Source organism: Rhinatrema bivittatum, chromosome 16 (genome assembly GCF_901001135.1).
Source record: "Rhinatrema bivittatum chromosome 16, aRhiBiv1.1, whole genome shotgun sequence".
In the NCBI taxonomy this organism is placed as follows: Eukaryota; Metazoa; Chordata; class Amphibia; order Gymnophiona; family Rhinatrematidae; genus Rhinatrema; species Rhinatrema bivittatum.
In genome coordinates this window covers 12,372,830-12,399,605 of record NC_042630.1, presented here as the reverse complement: position 1 = coordinate 12,399,605, position 26,776 = coordinate 12,372,830, and the positions used below count along the sequence as shown (strand labels likewise).

At 46.3% G+C, this 26,776-nt stretch overlaps 2 protein-coding genes across 5 annotated transcripts; both read left to right on the top strand.

Annotated features, from left to right (window-relative positions):
* Positions 1-161: 161 nt before the first annotated feature.
* On the top strand, positions 162-15,362 carry LOC115078113 (E3 ubiquitin-protein ligase TRIM39-like). 2 transcript variants are annotated; one of them, XM_029580766.1, is made up of 6 exons: positions 162-594; positions 5,114-5,209; positions 8,951-9,175; positions 9,846-9,874; positions 11,746-11,861; positions 14,064-15,362. In XM_029580766.1, the coding sequence occupies exons 1-6, from the start codon at positions 202-204 to the stop codon at positions 14,738-14,740; spliced, it is 1,536 nt and encodes a 511-aa protein (XP_029436626.1). In that variant the 5' UTR covers positions 162-201; the 3' UTR covers positions 14,741-15,362. The 2 variants fall into 2 exon arrangements, with proteins under 2 accessions (XP_029436626.1, XP_029436625.1); XM_029580765.1 differs by having other exon boundaries at positions 8,951-9,181; positions 9,852-9,874.
* A 1,289-nt stretch (positions 15,363-16,651) lies between these two features.
* Positions 16,652-26,163, top strand: LOC115078112 (E3 ubiquitin-protein ligase TRIM39-like). 3 transcript variants are annotated; one of them, XM_029580763.1, is made up of 8 exons: positions 16,652-16,779; positions 17,238-17,341; positions 18,416-18,831; positions 19,434-19,529; positions 20,691-20,921; positions 21,520-21,542; positions 23,229-23,344; positions 24,640-26,163. In XM_029580763.1, the coding sequence occupies exons 3-8, from the start codon at positions 18,418-18,420 to the stop codon at positions 25,287-25,289; spliced, it is 1,530 nt and encodes a 509-aa protein (XP_029436623.1). In that variant the 5' UTR covers positions 16,652-16,779; positions 17,238-17,341; positions 18,416-18,417; the 3' UTR covers positions 25,290-26,163. The 3 variants fall into 3 exon arrangements, with proteins under 3 accessions (XP_029436623.1, XP_029436624.1, XP_029436622.1); XM_029580764.1 differs by lacking the exons at positions 16,652-16,779; positions 17,238-17,341 and adding an exon at positions 17,429-17,515; XM_029580762.1 differs by lacking the exons at positions 16,652-16,779; positions 17,238-17,341 and adding an exon at positions 17,435-17,515 and having other exon boundaries at positions 18,011-18,831.
* Positions 26,164-26,776: the final 613 nt, after the last annotated feature.

Sequence of the window (26,776 nt, the reverse complement as noted above, 5' to 3'; positions counted from 1 at the left end):
TGCGGAGCAGGGACTGGCTCTTATATGCATCTGCAGAGCACCACCCACTTGCTTAGCTCTGTATAACTGATAATAGTACTAGTAGATGAAATCTGATGGCAGGAAGTTTCAAGACACGCCCAATTCCTGAAATTACAACTTAATACTTCAGAAACGAAAGTGAGGCTCTTCCTCTCTTTCCTGAACCCCCCACTCGGAGCCATGGCTGCTGTGAATCCTGCTGCCTGCACCGTCTGCCAGGATTATTTTAAAGATCCGGTGACTGCAAAGTGCGGACACAACTTCTGCCGCTCCTGTATCGCCCGGTGCTGGGAGGGGCTGCAGGCAGACTTCCCCTGCCCACAGTGCAGGGAAACCTCTCAGGAAAGAGTCCTCATTCCTAACAGGCAGCTGGGGAACATGACCGAGATGATAAAGCAGCTCTTCCAGAGGGCGGTGGGAGAATCAACCCAAAGTTTCTGTGAGAAGCATAAGGAAACCCTAAAACTGTTCTGTGAAGATGAGGAGAAACCCATCTGTGTGGTGTGTGGCTTGTCCCGGGATCATAAAGCTCACACAATGTTTCCCATAGAGGAGGCAGTGCAGGAATACAAGGTGAGTGTCAGTATCTTTATTATCACAGTGTGTCCCGGGGTCACAGATCTCACACCCTGATCCCCATAGAGGAGGCTGTGCAGGAATACAAGGTGTGTGTCAGTATCTTTATTATCACAGTGTGTCCCGGGGTCACAGATCTCACACCCTGATCCCCATAGAGGAGGCAGTGCAGGAATACAAGGTGAGTGTCAGTATCTTTATTATCACAGTGTGTCCCGGGGTCACAGATCTCACACTGTGATCCCCATACAGGAGGCTGTGCAGGAATACAAGGTGAGTGTCAGTATCTTTATTATCACAGTGTGTCCCGGGGTCACAGATCTCACACCCTGATCCCCATAGAGGAGGCTGTGCAGGAATACAAGGTGAGTGTCAGTATCTTTATTATCACAGTGTGTCCCGGGGTCACAGATCTCACACTGTGATCCCCATACAGGAGGCAGTGCAGGAATACAAGGTGAGTGTCAGTATCTTTATTATCACAGTGTGTCCCGGGGTCACAGATCTCACACTGTGATCCCCATACAGGAGGCTGTGCAGGAATACAAGGTGAGTGTCAGTATCTTTATTATCACAGTGTGTCCCGGGGTCACAGATCTCACACTGTGATCCCCATAGAGGAGGCTGTGCAGGAATACAAGGTGTGTGTCAGTATCTTTATTATCACAGTGAGTCCCGGGGTCACAGATCTCACACCCTGATCCCCATAGAGGAGGCTGTGCAGGAATACAAGCTGAGTGTCAGTATCTTTATTATCACAGTGTGTCCCGGGGTCACAGATCTCACACCGTGATCCCCATAGAGGAGGCTGTGCAGGAATACAAGGTGAGTGTCAGTATCTTTATTATCACAGTGTGTCCCGGGGTCACAGATCTCACACCCTGATCCCCATAGAGGAGGCTGTGCAGGAATACAAGCTGAGTGTCAGTATCTTTATTATCACAGTGTGTCCCGGGGTCACAGATCTCACACCGTGATCCCCATAGAGGAGGCTGTGCAGGAATACAAGGTGAGTGTCAGTATCTTTATTATCACACTGTGTCCCGGGGTCACAGATCTCACTCCCTGATCCCCATACAGGAGACTGTGCAGGAATACAAGGTGAGTGTCAGTATCTTTATTATCACAGTGTGTCCCGGGGTCACAGATCTCACACTGTGATCCCCATACAGGAGGCTGTGCAGGAATACAAGGTGTGTGTCAGTATCTTTATTATCACAGTGTGTCCCGGGGTCACAGATCTCACACTGTGATCCCCATACAGGAGGCTGTGCAGGAATACAAGGTGAGTGTCAGTATCTTTATTATCACAGTGTGTCCCGGGGTCACAGATCTCACACCCTGATCCCCATAGAGGAGGCTGTGCAGGAATACAAGGTGTGTGTCAGTATCTTTATTATCACAGTGTGTCCCGGGGTCACAGATCTCACACTGTGATCCCCATAGAGGAGGCTGTGCAGGAATACAAGGTGTGTGTCAGTATCTTTATTATCACAGTGAGTCCCGGGGTCACAGATCTCACAACCTGATCCCCATAGAGGAGGCTGTGCAGGAATACAAGGTGAGTGTCAGTATCTTTATTATCACAGTGTGTCCCGGGGTCACAGATCTCACACTGTGATCCCCATAGAGGAGGCTGTGCAGGAATACAAGGTGAGTGTCAGTATCTTTATTATCACAGTGTGTCCGGGGGTCACAGATCTCACACTGTGACCCCCATACAGGAGGCTGTGCAGGAATACAAGGTGAGTGTCAGTATCTTTATTATCACAGTGTGTCCCGGGGTCACAGATCTCACACTGTGATCCCCATAGAGGAGGCTGTGCAGGAATACAAGGTGAGTGTCAGTATCTTTATTATCACAGTGTGTCCGGGGGTCACAGATCTCACACTGTGATCCCCATACAGGAGGCTGTGCAGGAATACAAGGTGAGTGTCAGTATCTTTATTATCACAGTGTGTCCCGGGGTCACAGATCTCACACTGTGACCCCCATAGAGGAGGCTGTGCAGGAATACAAGGTGTGTGTCAGTATCTTTATTATCACAGTGTGTCCCGGGGTCACAGATCTCACTCCCTGATCCCCATACAGGAGGCAGTGCAGGAATACAAGGTGAGTGTCAGTATCTTTATTATCACAGGGTGTCCCGGGGTCACAGATCTCACACTGTGACCCCCATAGAGGAGGCTGTGCAGGAATACAAGGTGTGTGTCAGTATCTTTATTATCACAGTGTGTCCCGGGGTCACAGATCTCACACTGTGATCCCCATACAGGAGGCAGTGCAGGAATACAAGGTGAGTGTCAGTATCTTTATTATCACAGTGTGTCCCGGGGTCACAGATCTCACACCGTGATCCCCATACAGGAGGCCGTGCAGGAATACAAGGTGAGTGTCAGTATCTTTATTATCACAGTGTGTCCCGGGGTCACAGATCTCACACCGTGATCCCCATAGAGGAGGCAGTACAGGAATACAAGGTGAGTGTCAGTATCTTTATTATCACAGTGTGTCCCGGGGTCACAGATCTCACACCGTGATCCCCATAGAGGAGGCAGTGCAGGAATACAAGGTGAGTGTCAGTATCTTTATTATCACAGTGTGTCCCGGGGTCACAGATCTCACACCGTGATCCCCATACAGGAGGCCGTGCAGGAATACAAGGTGAGTGTCAGTATCTTTATTATCACAGTGTGTCCCGGGGTCACAGATCTCACACTGTGATCCCCATAGAGGAGGCCGTGCAGGAATACAAGGTGTGTGACAGAATCTTTACTATTACAGTATATCCTAGGTTGAGAGATGTGCAGCCCCAATTTTTGGTTTCAGTTCATTTTTTCGTTTTGGGTGTTTTTAAAGATTTTTTTCGGTTTTATTCGTTTTATAATTTTTTTTTCCAATTCATTTGCCAAACTGAAAACAAAACATTGAACAAAAAACCCCCCAATGATGACAAAAAAAGAATCACATTTTTCTTTTAAAAAAGGGGTCTTGGGTGGCCCTGGCAGGGCCACCCTAGGTGACAAAATCTGGCCCAGGGGTAGGTACTTGCCCAGACGCAGCACAGTCCTGAGGCCTGCTTGAAGCTGGTGTGGCATAGGGACTACTCTGAACTTGCCCAATGCCTTCATTTGCTGGGACACTGGGGGAGGTCCTGTTTTCAGGCTTCTGTCTGCAAGTCCTCCCACCCAGCCCATGTCCTCCCAGCCCACCTCTTTCAAGTACAGGCCTTGTCCTGGGGGGGGGGGGAGGGGCCCACACACCTTTGCTCTTTCCAGCATTTGTGACCACCCTGAGGACCTACCCACACACTGTCAGCTTTATGCTGGGGGCTCTTTCAACAGGGGAGGGGGCTGTATCCAGTATCTTTGTGGCATTGCTTTTCCCAGCTTGCCAGAGACGCAGAATTGAGCTCAGCCTTCCTGATGCTGCGTTGCCACCCAGGCATCCCCAGTGGATGATACGACCTTTTAAAAGAAGTAACCATCATGCACATGAGGAATATAGCTGTAAATAGATTCCAGGATTCCTTTTATGAAAACCGTGAGTTTTATACTATTGTTCCTTCCTTTCCACTCCCCACAAAAATCACTAAAACGGGATCTTGCACAAACCTGTTCCAGGCATTCGGGCCGATACAGTAAAGTCCGCGGGAGAGGGGGCGAACACCCGCTCTCCCGGCGCGCGCAGAAGCCACTCTCCTGTGCGCGCGATTCAGTATGCAAATTAGGCCCGGCTGTAAAAAGAGGCGCTAGGGACACTAGCGCGTCCCTAGCGCCTCCTTTTGGACCGGAGCGGCGGCTGTCAGCGGGTTTGACAGCCGACGCTCAATTTTGCCGGCGTCGGTTCTCGAGCCCGCTGACAGCCACGGGTTCGGAAACCGGACGCCGGCAAAATTGAGCGTCCGGTTTTCGAGCCGCGGGCCGACTTCAAATTTTTTTTTTTTTTTTTTACTTTTGGTAACTTTCGGGACCTCCGACTTAATATCGCCATGATATTAATATCGCAATGATATTAAGTCAGAGGGTGCACAGAAAAGCAGTTTTTACTGCTTTTCTGTGCACTTTACCGGTGCTGGCAGAAACTAGCGCCTACCTTTGGGTAGGCGCTAATTTCTGAAAGTAAAATGTGCGGCTTGGCTGCACATTTTACTTTCTGAATCGCGTGGGAATACCTAATAGCACCCGCAACATGCATTTGCATGTTGCGGGTGCTATTAGGTTCGGGGGGGGGGGGGGTTGGACGTGTGTTTTTGACCCCTTACTGTATAAGGGGTAACGCTAGCGCGTCGAAAACGCACATCCAAATGCCGGCTAACAGTGCGCTCGTACTGTATCTGAGCGCACTGTACTGTATCGGCCCGCTTGAGAGGCAGAAGCGCGTGGTCCCTGCAAGGTTGTAGCGCATTGAATTGATCTTGGCAGCCTCCGCCATCGCTCTTGGGAGAGAGGTTCAGTGTCTGAATTTTTTTTTTTTTTTTGGTATCTTGATTGCATTTCTTTTCTGCTTTCGTAGGTAAAGCTTCAGCAATGCTTGGATCTGTTGAGAAGTAAACTGGGAGATGTGATGACGTGGCAGTCCGACGAGGAAGAGAAAACTGGAGAACTGAAGGTTTGGCAGGAAGTTGTCTTGTTTAAATTTAGATCTCACCTTGTTCCTTTATCACAGCGAGAAGAAGAACTGCATGCATAAGTTATTTATTTAAAAACCTATGGCCCGCTCCATCTACATTAACCCGAGTAAAGCAGCAGGTTACAAACGTGACATAAAGACAAACTAGCATTCAGCCTTCTGGAGGTGGATAATTTGCCCAGGGTCTGGAAGAGAGACACCAGTACTAAAGAGTTAAAATATGCTCTCCTGCATGCAGCTTTTGCTGCACTTCCATAACGTTCAGATTAGTTCAGACTGTAAAGCTCTCGCAGTTCTTCAGAGCAAGTTTTCAATTCATTTGTGTATTAATATTGCTGTGGGCTACATAGGAACGCATCACTGAAGGAAAAAACGACCACAAACATTTCTTTTGCTATCAGTGTGGCAGACCCTCCCGGTCTGGTCCGCAGATGCCACCCTCCCTGTCCTTATAATGCACCTAGAAACGGATCCATCCCTACCCTTCAGTCCCTCCCACCTGCAGGCTTTGGATTGGGTGACTCGGTGCTACCGTGTTTCCCTGAAAATAAGACAGTGTCTTATATTAATTTTTGCTACCAAAGATGCACTGGGCCTTATTTTCAGGGGATGTCTTATTTTTCCATGAAGAAGAATTCACATATATTGTTGAACAAAAAAATGAACATTTATTATATTCTGAATAGTTGTCTGGTTATGCTGGTTTGTGATGACAACTAACTGTGAATCCTGCAGGGTAAAAAAATCACAGCTGCATGCTCTGGTGTTCTGTGCGACGGGCATGCTCCCAAATAAAAACTTTGCTAGGTCTTACGTTCGGGGGAGGTCTTATATTTAGCAATTCAGCAAAACCTCTACTAGGTCTTATTTTCGGGGGATGTCTTATTTTCGGGGAAACAGGGTATTGAGCCCGGCCATTTTAACGCTCGGGGGTGGGGTTAGTTATAGACAGCATGGATTCTTTCCACACTCTGGGGTGGGGGCCTCCCAGCCTTGCTCAAAAGGAGTTTTCTTTTATAAGAGACACCTCACGTGCTCTCCCTGCCTGAGAGTCCTTCTTATAAGACTTTAAAGCCTGATGTCCCCTTTGGGGCAAGGGGCTCCCTTCAGAGAACAAAGCCCCGAGATCCTACTCTGCTCCCTAGGTAGGCGAGCACCAGTGCTGGATCCTGCTGCCAGAGATTTGTGAAGGTAGAGAAGATATCCAGGTTAGGATTTAAAGCATTGGTTTGTAACTTAAGAGTAGTGGGGAGGGTTTTTTTGTTTTTTTTGATCCGCCTTCCCCGCTGAGATTTCAGTGCAGGATTTAATAGTCTGGTCCCCAGATTTTTCCACCAGAGAAATTGTCAGAATTAACAGCTAAGGCGAATGAGCAACTGAACCCAAGGAAGAGCAAGAGAAGGAGATCTCATCCAAATTTCCTCCCCAAGGAATCAGCCCAGGCTGGGTGTTCGCAGGAAAGAAGATCTATAAAGTTAGGATTTTTTTGCAAAGCAAAGGGGACCCCCTCCAGTAGGATCCCCACAGCACAGCCGCTGGGCGAGTTATGCGCATTTAACATCATCATGGGCTCTACCCAGAGGTCTGTGATAAGGACACCTACCTACACCAAAAAGAAACCCTGTAATTACAGTCAGATGTATACTCATCATTTTAGACAAATTGATGTTACATAAGTTTTATAACCAATAAACTTTATTTTAACACCCAGACTTGGTGCTGTCTAATTCTTAAAGCCTCTCGCCTCTTAGGAAGCACGTAAAGCACAGTGTACACACACGTAGCCTTCTTTCACCGTCTGGGCCATAAGCGAGAGCTTCCCCCAATAAAAACAGTCATCCCCCCCCTCCCCCAGGGATTAAGAGTCAGCGTGAGAATGAATAGATAGCCGGAGCAGCCCCAGAAGATATAAATAATATTAAGATTGTGTGCCCTTGGGACTTGCTAAGAGTTACATTAGAATATGTGGTGGTCAGGGTGCAGTGAACGAAAGCTCTGGGAGATGCCATGCTCAGCAGCAGCGCACCCTACAAAGAGCAAAGTCCTGCGACAAACAGCAGATTGCTGTACAAGTTCCATGAACGATAAAGCTTAAAGCTGCAGAAATAAAGGAACTTTTTCAATACTAGAATGACTATAGCTTTAACTGTACCTCTGATGGAGCAGTGCCTCCATATTTGATTTGTTGTACAGGTAGATCATAGGCCATGTGTTTTGAGATGATCATCCTTATTCCGCCTGTCTCAAGCTAGATAAAGTTCTAGGAGACATTATTCCAGCTGCCCTGTGCAATGGCTGATGATGGGGGAGATTATTATTCTTTATTTAATCAGTGTGTTGGTTCTGGTTGCTTGGTGGAACCAGGACTCCATTGTGCTGCTGGGGCTAGACCATCGCTTCAGCAGAACCAACCATAGATTGCTTTGAAAGAGTCTCTCTCTCTTTCCCTCTCTATCTGGTGCCTTGAACTGCTAGACCTAAAAAAATATTAAAACTATATAAATTCTTTTCAGTGCAAATATTGAATGGTGTGTTCAAATCCCTGAACCAGTGGGTTCTGGCAAAGAAAACGGGGCTTCTCTTTCTGTTTTGATTGTCTAGGAAGAAATCACACATTTAAACATCTCTTTCTTTATTATTGTAAGTTTTTCCATTCATGGTTACAAGTTGTAAGAATTGCTACTCTCGCATCCTGCGACATTGAAACATTGATCTAAGGCTGGCACTTGCTACATTCCTCACACAACGATTTAGTCTATGCTGCCATGGACCCAAATCCTATAGCAGATAAGTTTTTAAAGAAAATTGAAGCTTTCCCAGACCTTCGATACTTCAGCAGATTTACATTCTTGCCTCACACATCTGTGCATGGCCTTTATTCTCCTCCCTGCTCCCTCTCCCACTGTCTCATTGATAAAGGAGTCTCCATATTTTTTCAATGCAGCATCTCATACCAGCAAGTACCTCGCTCCCCCAGTCTGCTTCAGTTCTCAAGACTGGCTCATGATTCTGCAGCGCACCTTGGAAAATAAGATACCCTGTGGTTAGCGGAGGACTGTTATAGGTGGTATCCTATAACAGTTCTGCGCTCAGGGAGAGGAATAGACCAGTGACCTACAAATGAACAGATTCCAGGGATCGCTTCAAAGGAGAGGAAGCCATATTCCCTTGCAGTCCATGGTCAATGCTTGGGGGCATCTCTACAGACTGCATGAAAAACCTGACTTTCTTTTTGCACTTTGCCTTATTTTTTATTTATTTATTTTTTTTATATACCGACATTCATCTCAATTGAGATATCACACCGGTTTACATTCAGGTACTGTAGGTATTTCTCTATCCCCAGAGGGCTTACAATCTAAGTTTTTGTACCTGAGGCAATGTAGGGTAAAGTCACTTGCCCAAGGTCACAAGGAGTGACAGCGGGACTTGAACCTTGGTCTCCTGGTTCATAGTCCACTGCTCTAACCACTAGGCTATTCCTCCTCCCTTGTGACTCTGAACAACTCTCCTCCTCCTGTGACTCTGAACAACTCTCCTCCTCCTGTGACTCTGAACAGCCTTTCCCTTCCTGTGCTGGATAGAAAGAACAGATATGATAACAGTCTGAACATGTGTAATATTGGTTCTGCTGCATACTGAGGTTAATACTACAGAGTTATATATATATATATATATATATATATATTTTTTTTTTTCTGCTTACGTTCTTCCTTGAAGATGCAAGTAGCGATTCGGAGACTGAAAATTCTTTCTGATTTTGAGGAGCTGCGCGAGTTACTGAACGAGGAGCAGCAGGTCTTCCTCAACAGACTGGAAGGGGAGGAGAGGGAAATTCTACAGAAACTGAACGAAAATATCAGCAAACTTTCGGAGCAAAGATCATCCCTGGAGCAACTGATAACGGAGATAGAGGAGAAGTGCCAGCAGCCAGCAACAGACTTCCTAAACGTGAGAAATTATTATGAAAGCTAGGAAACCACATTTGTATTTAGAAAATAAAGCAAGAGTAATTGGGGAGTCTAGATGGAAGAATTTGATCTATAAAAGTAGTGCTGATAAATACACTTACACAGCCTCTCTCTCCCTCACACACACACACACACAAACGTACACACACACACACACACACTCATGTGAAACTGGAAAAGGATGAGACAAATCATTCAAAAGACATGAGGGGTGTATAACTATTGAGGGTCATTGATGAAGGTAACCTCTGTTTGAAATATTAATTCATCTACACCATCATAGAGAATGAACAATGCATGAAGTTGATTGAAGGAAAGAAATTAAAAAAATAATCTTTTATAGCTACAAAAACTGGATGTGGTAAAGCCAATATTTTTACTAACCAAAGTAAAACTAGTCAGAAAATAAGTATAGGAGAAGAGAAGCTCTCCAGACTGGGCATACGAATGCTACACTTATCCATGAGCATTGAGATTGGTGGCAAAGACTGGTAGAGACCCTGGGAGCACTTTTAGAGAGGTTTTTTTTCCTTTTACTATGTACATTCATTAGAAAAGACTCTACAGAATGTCAGATTAGTAAGGAAAACACAATTCCATAGTTTGAAGGTTACTTATCTTATGCTCAATGTTCATTTTTTTCTCTACAGGGGGTAAAAAGCCTACTATTCAGGTATGAAGTTGTTTTTATTTTCTATTGTCCTGGATAGTTCCCCGGCTTCCCTCTCTCAGAGGGAAGTTTGAGATTTATTTTCTTCCCCTAATCCTGAAATCCTAGCAAGCGGTGTCAAACATTCATCCATGTGTGGCCCAATGCCTCAACTTCTCCTTGCATGCAGGGGTTCACCAGGGGGAAGGGGGTGGAGGTCAAGGAGGTGGAGGTCAAGGGCCAGGACTGTACCCCTGCTCCCAGGTTCCTCCCGTACAGGGTGAGTGTTTCAGGGCCCCCGGGGATTATTATCACCTGGAGCTCCTCTACAAACAGTTCATTCAGTAAGGAACAAAACACACTCCACACCATAGCTGTTGTTTAAAAATTTTAAAAAAAAAAGCATTTACTAGTCACTTGAAGCAATTCAAGTGACTAGTAAATTGCATTCACTATAGAAAAACGAGGTCCATTAGCAACATACTGTAGCAAATGTGGCACAACTTGGCAGGTAAACTCTCTGTGGTAAGAATGTTCCTCTCTGTCTCTTCCCTATGTTCTCTGGATGCAGCTCTTTTTTTTTTTTTTTATCTTTTTCATTCTCTTTCAGTAATCACGAGCAGATGAAGCCCCTGGCTGATTCCTTTTTTTTTTTTTTTCAGCCGCTAGCGATCATCAGAACCTTCCCTCGTTAGGCAGTTTTCCCCTATGAATTCTCCTAAAGGCCAATTCCTTTCCTCTTCGAGCTGTGAAGCAATCCTTCTGACACGGGCACTGGCGAAAAATGAGAAATCCTTGCAAAAACTCTGAGCAATAAGCCTGGGAGCCCGGGACATGGCCTCCCTAATCCTGAACACCTTCACATCTCTGAGAAAGGCGCCTCAATAAACGGGACCTCTGCCCATGGGGGGAGGGGAAGGAGACTCAAAGACCCCCTGATGTTGAGAAGAGAGGCCAGGAGGAGCCTAAACCATGAGGGCTCAGTAATTTTGTTAAAAGTGATGACCTCTCCATCTGGGAAGTGTCAGAGCTCTCCGAGCATGCCTGCTGTACTCTGACATCACTCTGACATCATGCGGTGTCCGCTGAGACCACTGACGCCCTCTAGCAAGGGGCAGATTAGGGACCCCCCCATTACACATTGCCTGTCATGCTTTCTGGTTTTCAGTCTTATGAGTTATTTTCTTGTGTGGTGATGATTGTGTAATGACAAGAGTTAAAAATGAGGGCCAGCATTAAACCTCTGTTCATTTTATTTAGGCTTCCTTAGTTATCATAAAAAATCTGATTTTAGATTCCGAAATGAATATTTCATGCAGTTCACTTGAAAAGATCCCCCTCCCCCTCCCCCCAAGTGAAAGTGACGTCACGTCCGCCACTGGTGGGGCTTGGGGATGATACCGCCCCTTTATTTTACCTCGATAAATGACCCCCCCCCCCCCCAATGGAACTGAGAGCCGGGAAAGGGCCCCTGCCAGGAAAGGGGGTTCCAGATGGTCCCCAGGAGTGGCAACAGAATGGAACAAAAATAAATATTAAACAAAAGGAAAAGAAAGGGGGGGGGGGAAAAAAACCACTCAAAGCAAATACTTTGGCTGCACTATTACTCACTGAGCCGATCTCCGAGGCACCATCGAGACCAGTGGTCACTGCAGGACAGCGGAGTGATGAGCGGGGAGCGTGTCCTCATAAGGGAATCACTTATTTATCTACTTCTATTTAATAATCCAAGGCACAAGGCGGGTTACAAAGAAAGATGCGACGTGCAGTATGCCGGGCGAGGGGACATGGACATTCATTATTGCGCATTGCATCTCCCGATAAGACTCGTGTTGGCAGCTCCTCTGAGGCCGGAGCTGGACCGCTGAGAACTTTGTTCTTTTTTTTTCTTCCAGGGGTGAACACGTGGCAGTTCCCCACCCAGACGTCATTCTAGTCAAGCTTAGAAAGAACACCGCGAGCTTTCCTCGCCAGGAACTTGCTCTAAATAAAATAGTAAAGAAATTAAAAGGTAAGCATGACAGAATCACTTGTGGTCTCTGCTCTCTATGAAATATTTGCCGACGTAAAAGTGAATACTTGTAAAGAGGGCCGGCTGTGAGGGCAGCTTTTTGCTTGCTGTTTTTTTTTGTTTGTTTGTTTGTTTGTTTCCCTTTACATAAACAGCTATGTCTTGCATGGAAAAGGATCATAATTGAGCAATCTCTTTTATTTCCATACTACCCTGTACAACTGCTCCAAAGTGCTTGACACAAACAGCGGGATGGTCTTGGAAGTAGCCATTTTGTCTTCTATGTTATTTTTAGGGTTGTCTAAAAGGGTGTGTAGTGGGGGGTTTTTTGTTTTTGTTTTTCGTGAGCGACATCTCTAGAGTCTGCCACCTACAGAAGATGATAAAACAGAAATGCATCGAGTCAGTTCTCAATAGGATTCCCAATGGCTGAGATACACGTGCAATTTTAAGCCCACGCAGAAATGGCAATTTCTTAAAACAACAATCTGCCCGTATACATCATGTTTGGAACAGTGACTCCGGCTAAAGGTAGACGTGCACCCTACCCTGCTTCACATCAATGGTGTGAATTGACAGGTATGATAGCAGCAACATGCCAGCTGTAGGCATTACTCCTTGAAACTTAATTTGCATGCATGCCTTACCTCTTGCAGGGACAGGATGTCCGCAGGTTAAGAAATCAGGTGCTTACTTTTGGGTGCTTGAAAATCCTCCTGTTCGCACAGGGCTGAGCCCTTCATGATTCAGCTCAAATTTTGTCCAATTTAAAAAGCACCTCAATCTCTGAAAATTCACCCCTTGATGAGTTTCTTCCTGTATATAAGATGCATGCTCTAAGAAACCCCGGACGAATCTCTTAAGAAGAGATATCTTTGAAATTTCAGTCACTGATATGAAATAAATATAATCTACGGAAAACAAAAATCTCTCTCTTAAAATATGAAACGGCACCCAAAGTGGCTAATATGAAAACAGATGAACCTTTCAGTTCAAAATAAGCTTATTAAATTGCATGTAGAGAAACCTTGAATATCACATGTGCAGGGAGCATCTGTGGCTCAGATGGTATGGAAGTGGGGATCAGATTGCATTCGTGAATGGAGTCCAGGGAGTGAGTATATCTGAACTGTCGGCTCAATAGGTGTGTCAGGCGCAGAAAAAATGTTTCGTTTTCGTTATTTGGTTCGTTTTTGGGAGGCTTTTTCCACAAATTTTGTTTTGTGGATTACGATTCTTTTCCATTCGTGAGAAAATATAAATCAAATAATAAAAAAACAAACAAACAATAAAAAGACAAAAAAAACAAAAATGAGGCCTTCTGCCTCCAAACATGATGGGGCCAGGATCCACCCCAGACACCACTTATCCGCTGGCTTTGGCCTAGGCCCAGGTCGAAGCCTGGGCCTTGCCTAGGCCGAGGGAGTGTTTAGTCACCGCAAACTTGGCCTATTCAGAGCCGAGGCTTTGGCCTGACCTGGAGGCCAGGTCCCAGAGCTGGGTCTCAACCCAGACCCAGGCCCAGTGCCGGGGTCTCGGCATGGACCCAGGCCTGAGGCCGCAACCCCACCCGGAGGCAGGGTCCCAGTGCCTGGGCTTCAGCCCAAGGCCAGGCCCAGGCCTCTGTGTCCAGGCCTGGGCCTGACCTTGGGCTGAAGCCCAGGCACTGGGACCCTGCCTCCTGTCCAAGGTGCTGGGACTCAGCCTCCGGGCAGTGGCCCTAGGCCCTAGGCGAGGCCCTGGCTTTTGGGCCTAGAACTAGACCCGATTAAATTTAAAAAAAATGAAATGAATGAATAAGGTTTGTTTCATTCGGAAGCCCCCAGTTCGGTTCGGGGCCCCCCAAAATGAAACAAATTAGCCTTATTCCCCACATTTTGCAGTTTCGTTTTAAATAAATGCACAACCCTATGACAGGGAGTTTGCGGGAAGAATATGAAAAACTGTGCTGGAGAAGAGAATAGATCAGTGCTGGCACTTTTTATATAGCAGGGTCTTATCAATATCTTACAGGTCCTACAGCACCAAAAATATTTTACAGTTACAGAATCTCAGCATTGAGTTTTCAGTCGGAAGGTTTCTTGCAAGGGGAAGAAAGCTTCAGTACGCATCCGAGATGTGCCCATGAGAAAATGGTTTCCAGCAGGCTTCTTTTCTTGTTCCCTGAGATAACGAAACATTGCTTTTTTTTTTCTCCCTCAGTCCATGTGGCGTCCGTGATTTTGGATCCGGAAACGGCAAATCCTCACCTTGCCCTGTCTGAAAACTGCAAGCATGTGAGGTGGAGAGACGCAGAACAGAAACTGCTGAAGACTCCCAAGAGATTCCATGCTTATCCCTGCGCCCTGGGCTGCCAGGGCTTCACCTCCGGGAAACATTACTGGGAGGTGCAGGTGGGGAAGGGGAGAAACTGGTCCCTGGGAGTCGCCAAAGGCTCAGTCAGCAGGAAGGGAATTGAGACAGCATTGCATTGTAGGAAGTTGACACCTAAGAATGATCCTTTCGAACTTAAGGTGGCGTCACCCATGTTTGTACCTATTTTTAGTAATTACCAATCTGGTTCTTTTCTTCATCCTTTCCATGCTAAATACCAGAGAAGGGACCCCCAGAAGGGAGATATGTTAGAATCGCCTGACAGAGGAATCTGGGCTTTGGAGCAGTGGCAAGGACAGTACCAGGCTCTCACCTCCCCTGTGACCCTTCTGACCCCGAGCGAAAGCCCCAGGAAGCTGGGAGTGTACCTGGACTATGAGGGGGGGCGGCTGACCTTCTATGATGCCGACACCGCGGAGCACCTCTACGCGTTCTCCTCCATCTTCACTGAGAAAATCTTCCCTTACTTCTGCATCTGGAGTGGGACAGAAATCAGGCTGCAATAAGTCACCGAGGAAAGAATTGCTGCGTTATCTTACAAAGCAAACACAGCCAGAATGACATGCTACATCAATGGTGCGACACTTTCTGCCCCATGTTTGATTTTCCAAGAAGGGAATGATGGGGTGTGTAAGAGTTAACAGCATGAGTCTTAATGTCCGACTTTGCATGGGAAGGATGGGGGCAGGGACAGCCACAGCGTGGTATGTGAGGGACCCTGCTGATGGGGATGGGAATATGACTGGGGCCGTATTCAGAGTTTTTGTGTAGAGGACGGCAGAGAGAGAGGCTCTTTGACAAGGAGTGTATCCATCATGCCCAAAAGTCATACTCTTCCAAACCCTTGTGGATGACCTCCCCAGACAGAAATGGATACTTGCAGTGATAGAGGAAGTGGACCTAGATGGATAACTTGCTTATTTTCTAAAGTCCCACAGGCGCCTCTAAAAGAAACAACGTTTGCAAGGAGAGTTGTTTATCCACTGAAAAATTATAGCAAAAGGCAAGAACTAACGGGCCGATACAGTAAAATCGCGGGAGAGTGGGCGAGCGCCCGCTCTCCTGGCGCGCGCACAGGCCACTGTCCTGTGCGCGCGATTCAGTATTTTAATTTATTAAAATTAGGGCCGGCGGTAAAAAGAGGCGCTAGGGACACTAGCGCGTCCCTAGCGCCTCTTTTTGGACAGGAGGCGGCGGCTGTCAGCAGATTTGACAGCCGACGCTCAATTTTGCCGGCATTGGTTCTCGAGCCCGCTGACAGCCACGGGTTCGGAAACCGGACGCCGGCAAAATTGAGCGGCTGGTTTTCGAGCCGCGGGCCTATTTCAAATTTTTTTTTTAAACTTTTTTTAACTTTCGGGACCTCCGACTTAATATCGCCATGATATTAAGTCGGAGGATGCACAGAAAAGCATTTCCGGTGCCCGGAGAAATTAGCGCCTACCTTTGGGTAGGCGCTAATTTCTGAAAGTAAAATGTGCGGCTTGGCTGCACATTTTACTTTCTGTATCGCGCAGGAATACCTAATAGGGCCATCAACATGCATTTGCATGTTGCGGGCGCTATTAGGTTCGGGGGGGGTTGGACGCGCATTTTGGACACGCTATTACCCCTTACTGAATAAGGGGTAAAGCTAGCGCATCCAAAACGCGCGTCCAATCGCGGGTGAACAGTGCGCTGTACTGTATCGGGTGAACAGTGTGCTGTACTGTATCGGCCTGTAAGAAAGTCAATTGATAAGGTTACAAGTAATCACAAGGCTGCATCACTAATAATAATAGATCGATAAATTATGTCATGTGATAAGGGTTTGGGTTATTTTGCTTTTATACTGTCAGTGATTTAATGCAATACAAAATCCCATGTTCTGTAGTGTATACATATATATATTTTTTTAATTTATTTTTAAAATGTATATATCGCATATCAAAATTTCTATGCGGTTTAAAATAAATACATTCATAATTAACTCAACAGTCAAGTCATAAAATTATAATTATATAGTCGAAGGGCAGGTGCGGGAGAATATTTGAATTTTACTAATTCTATTATTTTATTTGTTTGGATGAACTATATTAGACTATGCATGAGATTTACTGGAAATGCATTGCACTTTGGATGAAAAGGGTTTGTTCATCCTGTGATGTGGATTGGATTACGTCTTTCTGCATTGCTACACAACGTTTATTTTTCTGTTTTCTCTTGCATTTGTACTGTTTTGACAATATACATTGTAATTTGTTTATTTCTGAATAAAGTGCTTTCAGAAAAATAATACTCCAGTTAGGGTCATTTTGAAAGCCATTCCTGCAGGTAAAATGGTGCAGGAACGTCCTGTTACAAGATCGCCCACCCCCATAGACTGGGAAACCTACGAGTATAAAGTCTGAACGTGTGCAGGTTTATCCTCAGTGAACAGGGAGGTGTTGCTGGGGGCGGGGAAGGGTTTGCAATCACCCGCATGCTTTTTAATGTTCCAGAAAACAGCACCCAGATTGGCAGGTGTAATCGTGTGCCTGTGAGTTTGCGGATTCGTTTCCAAATGGTAGGTTTTGCATGCACTTTCCCTCTGAAAACCCGGTGTCAAGGATATGGGGGGGGGGGGGGGGGGGGGTGACTGCCTTCACCCGGGCCGCTACAAACCTGCCCTCGAAATGCCTTTTATAACACGGTTTCAGCAATTATTCACAGAACCGCTCTGGCAAATAGCCTGCTTTGATGTTGCAGCAGGAAACTAGTAACACCTTCCCTGCCTACACGGTAGGCGATTTCTGTCCCTTGCAACAGTGCCTGAGGTTTTACTGAATAAATAGGACACTTTATGTCCCTAGTCCACAAGAATGCTTCTGCAAGGCACAGAAATAGTTTGCTGGAGCTGACTCTAAAACTAGTTTCTGCTCCCTTCCCTCTTCCTTATGGTGATTGGTTACAAGGGGGGGGCGGGGAGGAGTTTCACAGCAGATAGGCAAGCTGATTGGTTGGTGTTGTGGGTCTCTTTGGCAGAGTCTCCAATGGCTCGCGAGCTGGGAGGAGCCTTACTCGCTGCAGGGGAAGCTTGAAGTGCCGGTGGCTTGCGAGGAGGAGGAGGAGGGGAATTTGTCTTATTGGTAAGTTTGAACGCGTGGGACGGGGGTAGGGGGGCCACTCTGGTTGTTCTTGGCTTCTCATTCAGGAAAAGGGGTTTTTTTTTCCTGTTTGAGATCTCCTGCTGGTGCAGGTTTATAGGACATACTGAGGCACTTTCTGGAAACGTGGACTTCTGAATCGGTGGCCCTTGTCCGGTGAGTGTTTGAAAATGCCTCTGGGGGGCTGTTTTTTTCTAACCTTCCCTTGTTAATCGAAGTAAACTTCTGCAGTTTGTAGCTTTTGCAATTCTGAAAACCGTTTGCATCATGAAGAGTTTTGGGGATGTATAATGAAAACTAAGCCAACATTTTATGGATTTTTTTTTTTTTTGCTGGGGTCTCTGCATGCTGTGGTATCATTTTGGTGCAGAAAGCATTAGTTGTGCATATACATCATATTTTATGTATGGAAAGTATTGTGGGTATTTTTGTGCACAAACTATGTTTTCTGCACATTTAAATACAAAGTACAGGTCCGGACACTGGAGCTTCGGTTTTCATGTGTAGAGTAACTCAAGCCCTGGAAACTTTACTCCACTTAGGGGTTGATTTTCCACCATAACGCTGCACGTCTCACCTGCAGCAAGGTCTGGCCTTGTCCTGGAGCTGAGCTAAGCGCTGCCTGTTTAACTTGTGTGCACTTTCTTACAGATTTTATGCTGGACTCCTGTGGCCCTGTAAGTTCTGCTATGAAAAAGGCCTGGTGTGGAAAGGCGTGTAGATAATTTGCAGAGCACATCCTGCTTTTTCTTCTATAAATTGCTCAGAACTGCTTTCCTCAGTTAATTCTGTCTAGTAATCCACCTAGTTCTGATTCATCCCAGTTATGACCTGTTTCTGATTTTGAGTCCAAGAGCTTCTGTTTTTGTCTGTGTGCCTTGATCAGATGGTAAGCTCTGTGGAGCAGGGACTGTAGCACTATGTAACTGACTGATACCAGCGGCATTAGTGGAAGAAATCTGATGGGGGAAGTCTGGGGACTCTCCCACTTCAAATCCATTTGTTCAGAAACGAAAGTGAAGTTCTCAGTCTCCTTCCTGTCCCCCCTCTCCACAGCCATGGCCACTGCAAGTCCAGCAGAGAATCTCCGCGATGAGGCCATCTGCTCCGTCTGCCTGGAGTATTTTAATGATCCGGTGATTGCAAAGTGCGGACACAACTTCTGCCGCTCCTGTATCGCCCGGTGCTGGGAGGGGCTGCAGGCAGACTTCCCCTGCCCCCAGTGCAGGGAAACCTCTCAGGAAAGGGTCCTCATTCCTAACAGGCAGCTGGGGAACATGACCGAGATGATAAAGCAGCTCTTCCAGAAGTCCGCGGGAGAACCAACGGAGGCTTCCTGTAAGAAGCATAAGGAAACCTTAAAACTGTTCTGTGAGGATGACGAGAAACCCATCTGTGTGGTGTGCGGCTTGTCCCGGGATCATAAAGCTCACACAATGTTTCCGGTAGATGAAGCTGTGCAGGACTACAAGGCGAGTTGAGTGTCAGTATCTTTTATTATCACAGTGTGTCCCAGGGTCACAGATCTCACACCCTGATCCCCATAGAGGTTGTTACCCCCATCTTTCAGGTTTCTGTATGCATGTCCTCCCATCCCACCCTTCCCCCCCCCCCCCACTGCCCTGCTAGTCCACCTGTTACAAGTGCAGGGCCTTGTCCAGGGGACCACAGACCCATCAATCTCTGCGGAATATGGGCCGTGCCCACCCTGAGCCCTATCCGCCCAATATCAGCTTTGTGCAGTGTCTGGGGGGGGCGCGTCTTGGTCCCCAGAGGCCGTATCCACTATCTCTTTGCAGCCTTCCTGTTCCCAGCTTCCCAGAGAAGCAGAGGTGAACTTAGGTTGGCTGCTGCAATCCCTATTGATGTTGACCTTTTTTTAAAAACCGATTTATGCTATCGTTCCTTCCTTCCCCCAGCAGAGGGAGAAGCGAGTGGGCCTCGGCAAGGTTTTGTAGCGCATTGAATTGGACCCTGGCGGCTTCCGCTTGAGCTCTTGCGAGAGAGACAGAGAGAGGCTCGGGGTCCCGCTTCCTGGCATCTTGATTACGTTTTCATATTTCTGCATTCGTAGGTGAAGCTTCAGGAGTGCCTGGGTGTGCTGAGGAGGAAATTGGGAGACGTTCAGGGGTGGCTGTCCAAAGAAGAAAAGAAAACGGGAGAGCTGAAGGTTTGGCAGGAAATTCTGGCGTTTAAATGTAGATCTCGCCTTCTGTATTTATCAACGGCGAGAGCAAGAACTTCAAAGGAAGATCAAATACCCCTTCCTCATAGCAAGAACAGAACCCAGCATGCTATTTATTCTACTTTGTACAAACTTGAGCTGTAAGGGGATTCTGCTTGCAGTGCAACACTTTTTTTTGAAAATTAAAATTTCTAACTCGCCATTGAATCTGTGAAGAAATCGCTGCACTTTCAAAAGTCTAGCCAGCTCCTTCCACGGTTCTCAGTAGGATACAAAAAAACCACTCAAACCACCCTTTACAATAACCAGATCACAACAGCTGGTTACAAATTGACACAAAGATGAACCGACATTACACCTTCTCAAGGGGGATAATTTGCCCCCTGTCTGGATGAGGAAGACCCAGGGCTAGAAAGACTTAATCTGCCCATGGGGGGGGGGTCAAAAGCGAGACCCTAACACCTACCGTTCAATTCTGGAACATTGCCTTAGAGAGAAGTTGTTGGTTCCCCCCTAAGGTTCAAATTACTTCAGATTGTATTGTAGTAAGGCTCTCCCAGTTCTTCAAAGCAAGTTTTCAATCCTGTTGTGTTATTGCTGTATTCCACATATGGAAGAGTCACTAAAGTAAAAAAAAAAAAAAACCCCAAAGATTTTATCTCGTTAGAACCTGTGAGATTCCCTGTTCCTGAGAACTGAAGCGGGTCTGCCCACGACTTTGCAGAGCGCTGGCAAATAAACATTCCCTGCGGCTAGCAGAGGCCTGCGCCTGTGTTTATCCTGCGACCGGTTCTGTGCTCTGGGGGGAGAGAATGTTCCAGTGACCCTAAAGATTCACAGCAATCGCTTTATGGTGGAGGGACGCACGTCCCTTGCAGTTATTGGTCGCCGTAATTGACGTGTGGGGGGGTATCTCTCTGCTTGCATTTCCACAGATATTGACTTTCTTTTTTGCATTTTTGCCTTGTACCCCGTGCGACTCTGCATCTTCAACACTTCTCTTCCTGTGCCGGATGATGAGAAGAGATGCGATGTGCCCACATTCTGAATAAGTGCGTGCGTGTTTTTTTGCTGCGTACCGGATTACTATTACTGCTACTACTTCAGTTATTTTTCTTTTTTTCCTGTTTACATCCTTTCTTGAAGATACAAGCAGCGGTTCAGACACAGAGAATTTTTTCAGATTTTGAGGAGCTGCACCAGTTACTGAACATGGAGCAGGAGGTCTTCCTCACCAGACTGGAAGAGGAAGAGAGGGAGATTCTGCAGAAACTGAACGAAAACATCGGCAAACTTTCAGAGCAAAGATCATCCCTGGAGCAACTGATAGCGGAGATAGAGGGGAAGTGCCAGCAGCCAGCAACAGACTTCCTACAGGTGAGAAATCTTTATCAATCCCAGGAATCTGCACATGTAGTTAGAAAGCAAAGTAAGGATAATCAGGGGGAACCCATGTTAGTAGACTGAAGAATGTGGTCTTTAAAAATAGTTGTGGATGTGACGGGAAACAAAGGACAGAGGAGGGATGTGAAACGTAACTGAGGGTCGCTGATGAAAGGTAACCTCTGTTTTGAAAAGTTATATTCATCTATACCATTTTTTTAGAGAATGGATAATGCCTGCAGTTTAAGTAAAGAAATTTAGAAATTCTTTAAAGTTGAGAAAAATTAGATGAGTGAAGAATGGTAAAGCCAATCTTTTTTTTTACTAGCCAAAATTTAAAACTAATCCAGACAATAAATATCAGAAGAACTCCGGATCGGGTGCACTAATGGTACACTTGCCCTCAATTTTAAAGCTCATGGGTAAGGACTGGTACAGACCCTGGGAGCACTTCTAGAGAGTTCTTTCCTTTTACCTTATACATTAATTTAGAAAAGACTCTACAGCATATCAGATTAGTAAGGAAAACACAATTCCATAATTTGAAGGTTACTTATGCTCAATATTTTGTGTTTTTTTTTTTTCTCTACAGGGGGTAAAAAACCTATTACACAGGTATGAAGTTATTCTTATTTTCTATTGTCCTGGATAGTTCCCCTGCTTGCCTCTCTCAGAGGAAAGTTTGAGATGTATTTTCTTCCCCCTAATCCTAGCAAGTGCTGTCGAGACACATCCGTGTACAGTACAACAGGCGTGGCCTCAATGCCTCAGGGGTTCCTGGGAAGAGGGCCAGGACTGTACCCGTGGTCTGGGGTTCCTCCCGCACGGCGGTCATCTTTCAGGGTCGTACTCGCCTGGAGTTCCTCTGCAAACAATCCAATAAGGAGCTAAACACACTCCACATCATAGTTGTTGACTACAAAAAAAAATGTTTTAAAATCCTTTATTGGTCACTTGATTGTAGGAAGCAGATATTCGCAGCAGTGCATCATTTAGTACAGGAAAAGTCCCATAGTACAAAAAAAAAGGTTGCATGCTGTAGCAGATGCGGCACAGGAAGGCAGAGAAGCTGTCTGGGGAATGAACTGCTCCCTCTAGCTTTTCCCTGAAATCTGCTTCTCTGGATGCAGCTCTTTGTCTATTTTTTTTCTCTCTTTCGGTAGCCACAAGCAGATGAGCCTCCTAGCAAACAGGGCTTTCCCTCGTCAGGCAGTTTTTTCCCTTCTGAGCTCCTACAAAGGCCAATCCCCTCCTCTCCAACCTCTGAAGCAATCCTTCTGACATAGGTATTCGGAGAACTTAAACCATCCTCATCAAAACTCTCAGGAATGACTCTGGGGGAGCACAGGACATGACCTCCCTCACCCTGAAGTCTTGGGCATTCTGACCTTGGACCCCCCCCAAATCTCGTTCCCTTCAGTGCCCACACGGAGAGGTCTTGTTTTATTGGGCACCTTTTCTCCTTGGCGGGAGAGAATTGTACTGCCTTTTCCTTGAAAAGATAGGCTTAGGAGGACCCTGAAACGTAAGGGGCACAGGAGGTCTGTTAAACTCATGACCCCCCTCCCATTGGGCAGTGTCGGCTCTCTGACATCACTCACCTCATGCAGTGTCCCCCGGAACCACCGATGCACTCTAAGAGGCCGCGTAGCTTATGTGGCTTCCAGTCTTAAGACTTATTTTCTTGGCTGGTATTGTTGGTGATGGATTAGTTTTTATTTTTTTTTTAAACGTATCCTTGGTTATCAAAGAATTTAAAATCAGATTTTAGTTTCTGAAATGATCATTTGATGCAATTCAGTTTTTTTAAATAAACTTGACAGGGGGGTAGGGTTGCTTGGGGGGGGGGGGGGGAGGATGCTTCTCCCCTTTATTTTTTCTGGCTGAACGACCTCTCTGTAGGCTGGGAAATGGGAGGGGGCTCCAGAGGGACCCAGGAGTGGCAATATATTAAAAGGGAGGGGGGGGGAGGGGACAACGCTCCAAGCAAACACCAAACCAAAATGAAAATATTCCGGCTGCACATCCCCCTATTACTTCACTGAGCCAGTCTGAGAGGCACCATCGAGACCCGAGGTCGCTACAGAACAGCGGAGTGAACGACTCCTCGTAACCGTCATTTATTTATCTATTTCCAGTTAATAATCCACCTCTTCTTAAAGGCACAAGGTGGATTACAAAGAAAGAGGCGAGGGGACGTGGACGTTCGTTATGCAAATTGCATCTCCCGATAAGACTCAAGTTGGTGGCTCCTCTGAGGATGGAACTGGACCGCTGAGAATTGTTTTTTTTTTCTTCTAGGGGAGAACATGTGCCCACTCCAGAGCCAGACGTCGTTCTAGTCAAGCTTAGAAAGAATACCGCGAGCTTTCCTCGCCAGGAACTTGCTCTAAATAAAATAGTAAAGAAATTAAAAGGTAAGCATAACGGACAGCAAAAACCCAGAAGTGGTTCTATGAAATATTTGCCTGCATAAAAGTGGATATTTGTATAGAGGGCTGTCTGTGAGTGCAGCTTTTCGCTTGCTGTTTTTTTTTTTTTTTTGCTTTCCTTCACATAAACAGCTATGTCTTCTTGCATGGAAGAAACAAAGGCTCGTAATTGGTCTCTTATTTTCATACCACACTGAACAGCTGCCGCAAAGTGCATGACACACAGAGCAGGATGGTCTCAGAAGTAGCCAGTAATATCCTATGTTAGTTATAGGGATGTGGTAGTGTTTCTTTTCTGTCGGCTACATCCAGAATCGGCCGAGTACAGCGGATGATAAAACAGAAATGCACGGTTTAGTTCTGAACAGGATACCAGAGATAAATGTGTACTCTTAAACCCACGCAGAAATACCAATTTCTTGAAACAGCCACCTGCCCACATTCATCCTGTTTTGAAGAGTGAGGCTAAAGGGTACTTGTGCACTCTCCCCTCCTTCCCGTTGATCGTGTGAATTAACAGGTACGGTGTCAGCATGCCCAAGTGTAAGTTATTCCTTGAAAATTAGTTTGTGTGCATGCTCTCTCTTATTTTGGGGCAGGATATATGTGGGTTAAGAAATCAGGTGCTTACTTTTGGATGCTTCATAAACCTCCTGTTTGCCCGGTTAAAAAAGCACCAAAGTTTTCTGAAAATTCACCCCTGATGCTTTTGTTTCCGCACAGAAGATGTGTGCTTTATTTAAAGAGCCCTGTTGCATATCTGAAGGTCTCTGAAATTCAGATCATTGATATGAAATAAATACCCACTTTCGATGCTGTTGTATGTGAAAACAGACCAATCTTTCAATTGAAAATGAGCATTAAATTGCTTACATGAAAAACCCCAAATGTAATGTGGCAGGGAGCATCTGGGGGCCCAGACTGTGTGTGGGAGTGTGGATCAGAATGCGGTTAGCCAATGGAGTCCAGGGTGTATAGCTGGAGCATCAACTCTTGTGAGCGTGTCAGGGAGTTTGGGGGGGAACGTGCTTGGGAGGAGAACAAATCGCTGCCGGCACTTCTGCATAGCAGGGCTTTATCAGTAGTTGTTTGCAGGTCCGACAAATACCAAAATATTTTGCAGTTACAAATACCGCAATCGCATTTTGAATGGGATAGCTTGTTGCATGGGGAAGGGTGCTGCAGTACACAACCACCCAGTGTCTGTCAGGGAACCTGTTTTCGAGCAGGCTTCTTTCCCTGATCATGAAAGATCTTTTCTCTCTCTCTTTCTCTCTCAGTGCATGCGGTGTCTGTGATGCTGGATCCGGAGACGGCGAGTCCTCATCTTGCCTTGTCTGAGAGCTGCAAGCACGCGAGGTGGGAAGCCACGCGCAAGAGAGTGCAGGAGAATCCCAAGAGGTTTGAGGCATACCCCTGCGTCCTGGGCTGCGAGGGCTTCACCTCCGGGAAACATTACTGGGCGGTGCAGGTGGGGAAGGGGAGAAACTGGTCCCTGGGGGTCTCCAAGGGCTCAGTCGGCAGGAAGGGAACAGAGAGGACTTCGCACGAGGTGAAGCTCGCATCTAGCATCGATCTCCTTTTTGGCCAGTTCCACCCCGATCCTTTTTATGGCAAACACCAAGATATGACCCCTGCGCTCCAGAGAAGGGTCCCCCAGAAGGGGGATATGTTAGAATCGCCTGAGAGAGGAATCTGGGCTTTGGAGCAGTGGCAAGGACAGTACCGGGCTCTCACCTCCCCTGTGACTCCTTTGACCCCGAGTGAAAGCCCCAGGAAGCTGGGAGTGTATCTGGACTATGAGGAGGGGCGGCTTTCCTTCTACAATCGGGACACCATGGAGCACCTCTACACGTTCTCCTCCAGCTTCGGTGAGAAAATCTTCCCTTACTTCTGCATCTGGAGTGGGACAGAAATCAGGCTGCAGTAGTCGCCGAGGAAACAACAATCTCTGCCCCAGCAACGTCCTCTCTCCATGATGTAACATTTTCTGCTCTGGCGGTTGCTTTGCTAAGCATTAGCACAATTGGGATTATGTAAGGGACAATAGCATGTCTGACTTTGCGTGGGGGAGGGGCCAGAGAGAGCCACGGTGTGTGGTGCCTGAGTGACCTGACGCATGAGGATGAAAAATAGGACTGGGGCCGTATTCAGAGTTCGCATGACCACAGAATTCACGGGACCACAGAGAGAGAGACCTACACCCTGACAATGAATGTATCCATCGTGCCCGAAAGCCATAAACTTCCCACTCCCTTGTGGATAACCTAAACGGACGACAAACTAAAAATTGCAGCGATAGAGGATAGGAAGATGGACAACTTGTCTGAAGTGGGGGTTCTCGTGTTAATTCTGCGTTGTGTACACTTGAAAGTGAGAGCCCTGCAGACGTCCGAGACGTGGGAACCTCTTATTTAGATGAGATTCTGGGACACAGTCACTGAGCACGGCTGGGGCTATCTGAGCATCATCTCAATGTTGACCCGCGAGGGGTTATTTTTCTTGTTTGTTTTTAGTAGCAAGGCAGGGGGAGGAGAATATTTCACCTCTTACAAGTACTACCATGGTATTTGTTTTTGTCTGGACGGGCTTTCTCAGAGCATGCATGCGATTTTACTCTTCGCATTGGATTGGGCTTTGACTGAAAAAGGTTGGTGTTCCTGTAAAGTGGATGGGAATTAGGTCTATCTGTATTACCACATTCTGTTTGGTTTTTCCTTTTTGTCGTGTATTTGCACTGTCAGACGACATTCATTGTAACTTTTGCTTATTTCTGAATAAAAAGTGCTTTTAGAAAAAATGACTCCTCTTGCATCCCGAATCTCTCTTGTTTTTCCTCTTCCCTGACTTCTTTCTTGCTTTCTGTATGTATCCCTGTTGAATAGGACTCAATCTATTTTTCTTCTGGTAGTCCTTGTGTCAAGGAAGAGAATAATTAAGGATTACTTTTCCGAAAATGCTTCCCTTAATTTTATTTTTAACTTTTTATTTAACCATACAGCGACCGACACAGGAAAACATAACATGCATGCACACAGACCTTTTTGTCTCTTGCTGTGTGCCTTCTGTCTGCCTTGACCAGAGTGTAAGCTCCACAGGACAGGGACCGCCTCTCCTGTCTCTCTGCACGGTTCTGTGTATGTTTAGTCTGTGCTGTACATATGATGAACATTTTAATAATAGAGTAAATACACAGGGGTCCATTTTTAAAGGGTTTAGGTACCTAATTTTGGGAACTGGGCACCTAACTCAGCCACTTCTTCAAAACTGACCAGTGAACCTTGAGGTGCAGCACTTGTTTTCGGCACTAGGAACCTAACTTAGGCTCTTCGATCTAGAGAAATAAATTGCAGTGAAATTTCAGATGAACTTTTACCCACCACAATTTAGGTCCGTTTTCAGTTTAAAATCGTGCAG

Bases quoted from the DNA above. Each gene is read 5' to 3' on its own strand.
- LOC115078112 (XM_029580762.1), top strand. From the start codon at position 18,322: ATGGGGGAAGTCTGGGGACTCTCCCACTTCAAATCCATTTGTTCAGAA. The intron at 19,530-20,690 runs GTTTGGCAGGAA...CCTTTCTTGAAG, and splicing joins AGAAAACGGGAGAGCTGAAG to ATACAAGCAGCGGTTCAGAC. The intron at 23,345-24,639 runs GTAAGCATAACG...TTTCTCTCTCAG, and splicing joins AATAGTAAAGAAATTAAAAG to TGCATGCGGTGTCTGTGATG.
- LOC115078113 (XM_029580766.1), top strand. From the start codon at position 202: ATGGCTGCTGTGAATCCTGCTGCCTGCACCGTCTGCCAGGATTATTTT. The intron at 595-5,113 runs GTGAGTGTCAGT...CTGCTTTCGTAG, and splicing joins AGGCAGTGCAGGAATACAAG to GTAAAGCTTCAGCAATGCTT. The intron at 9,176-9,845 runs CTAAACGTGAGA...TCATTTTTTTCT, and splicing joins AGCAGCCAGCAACAGACTTC to CTACAGGGGGTAAAAAGCCT.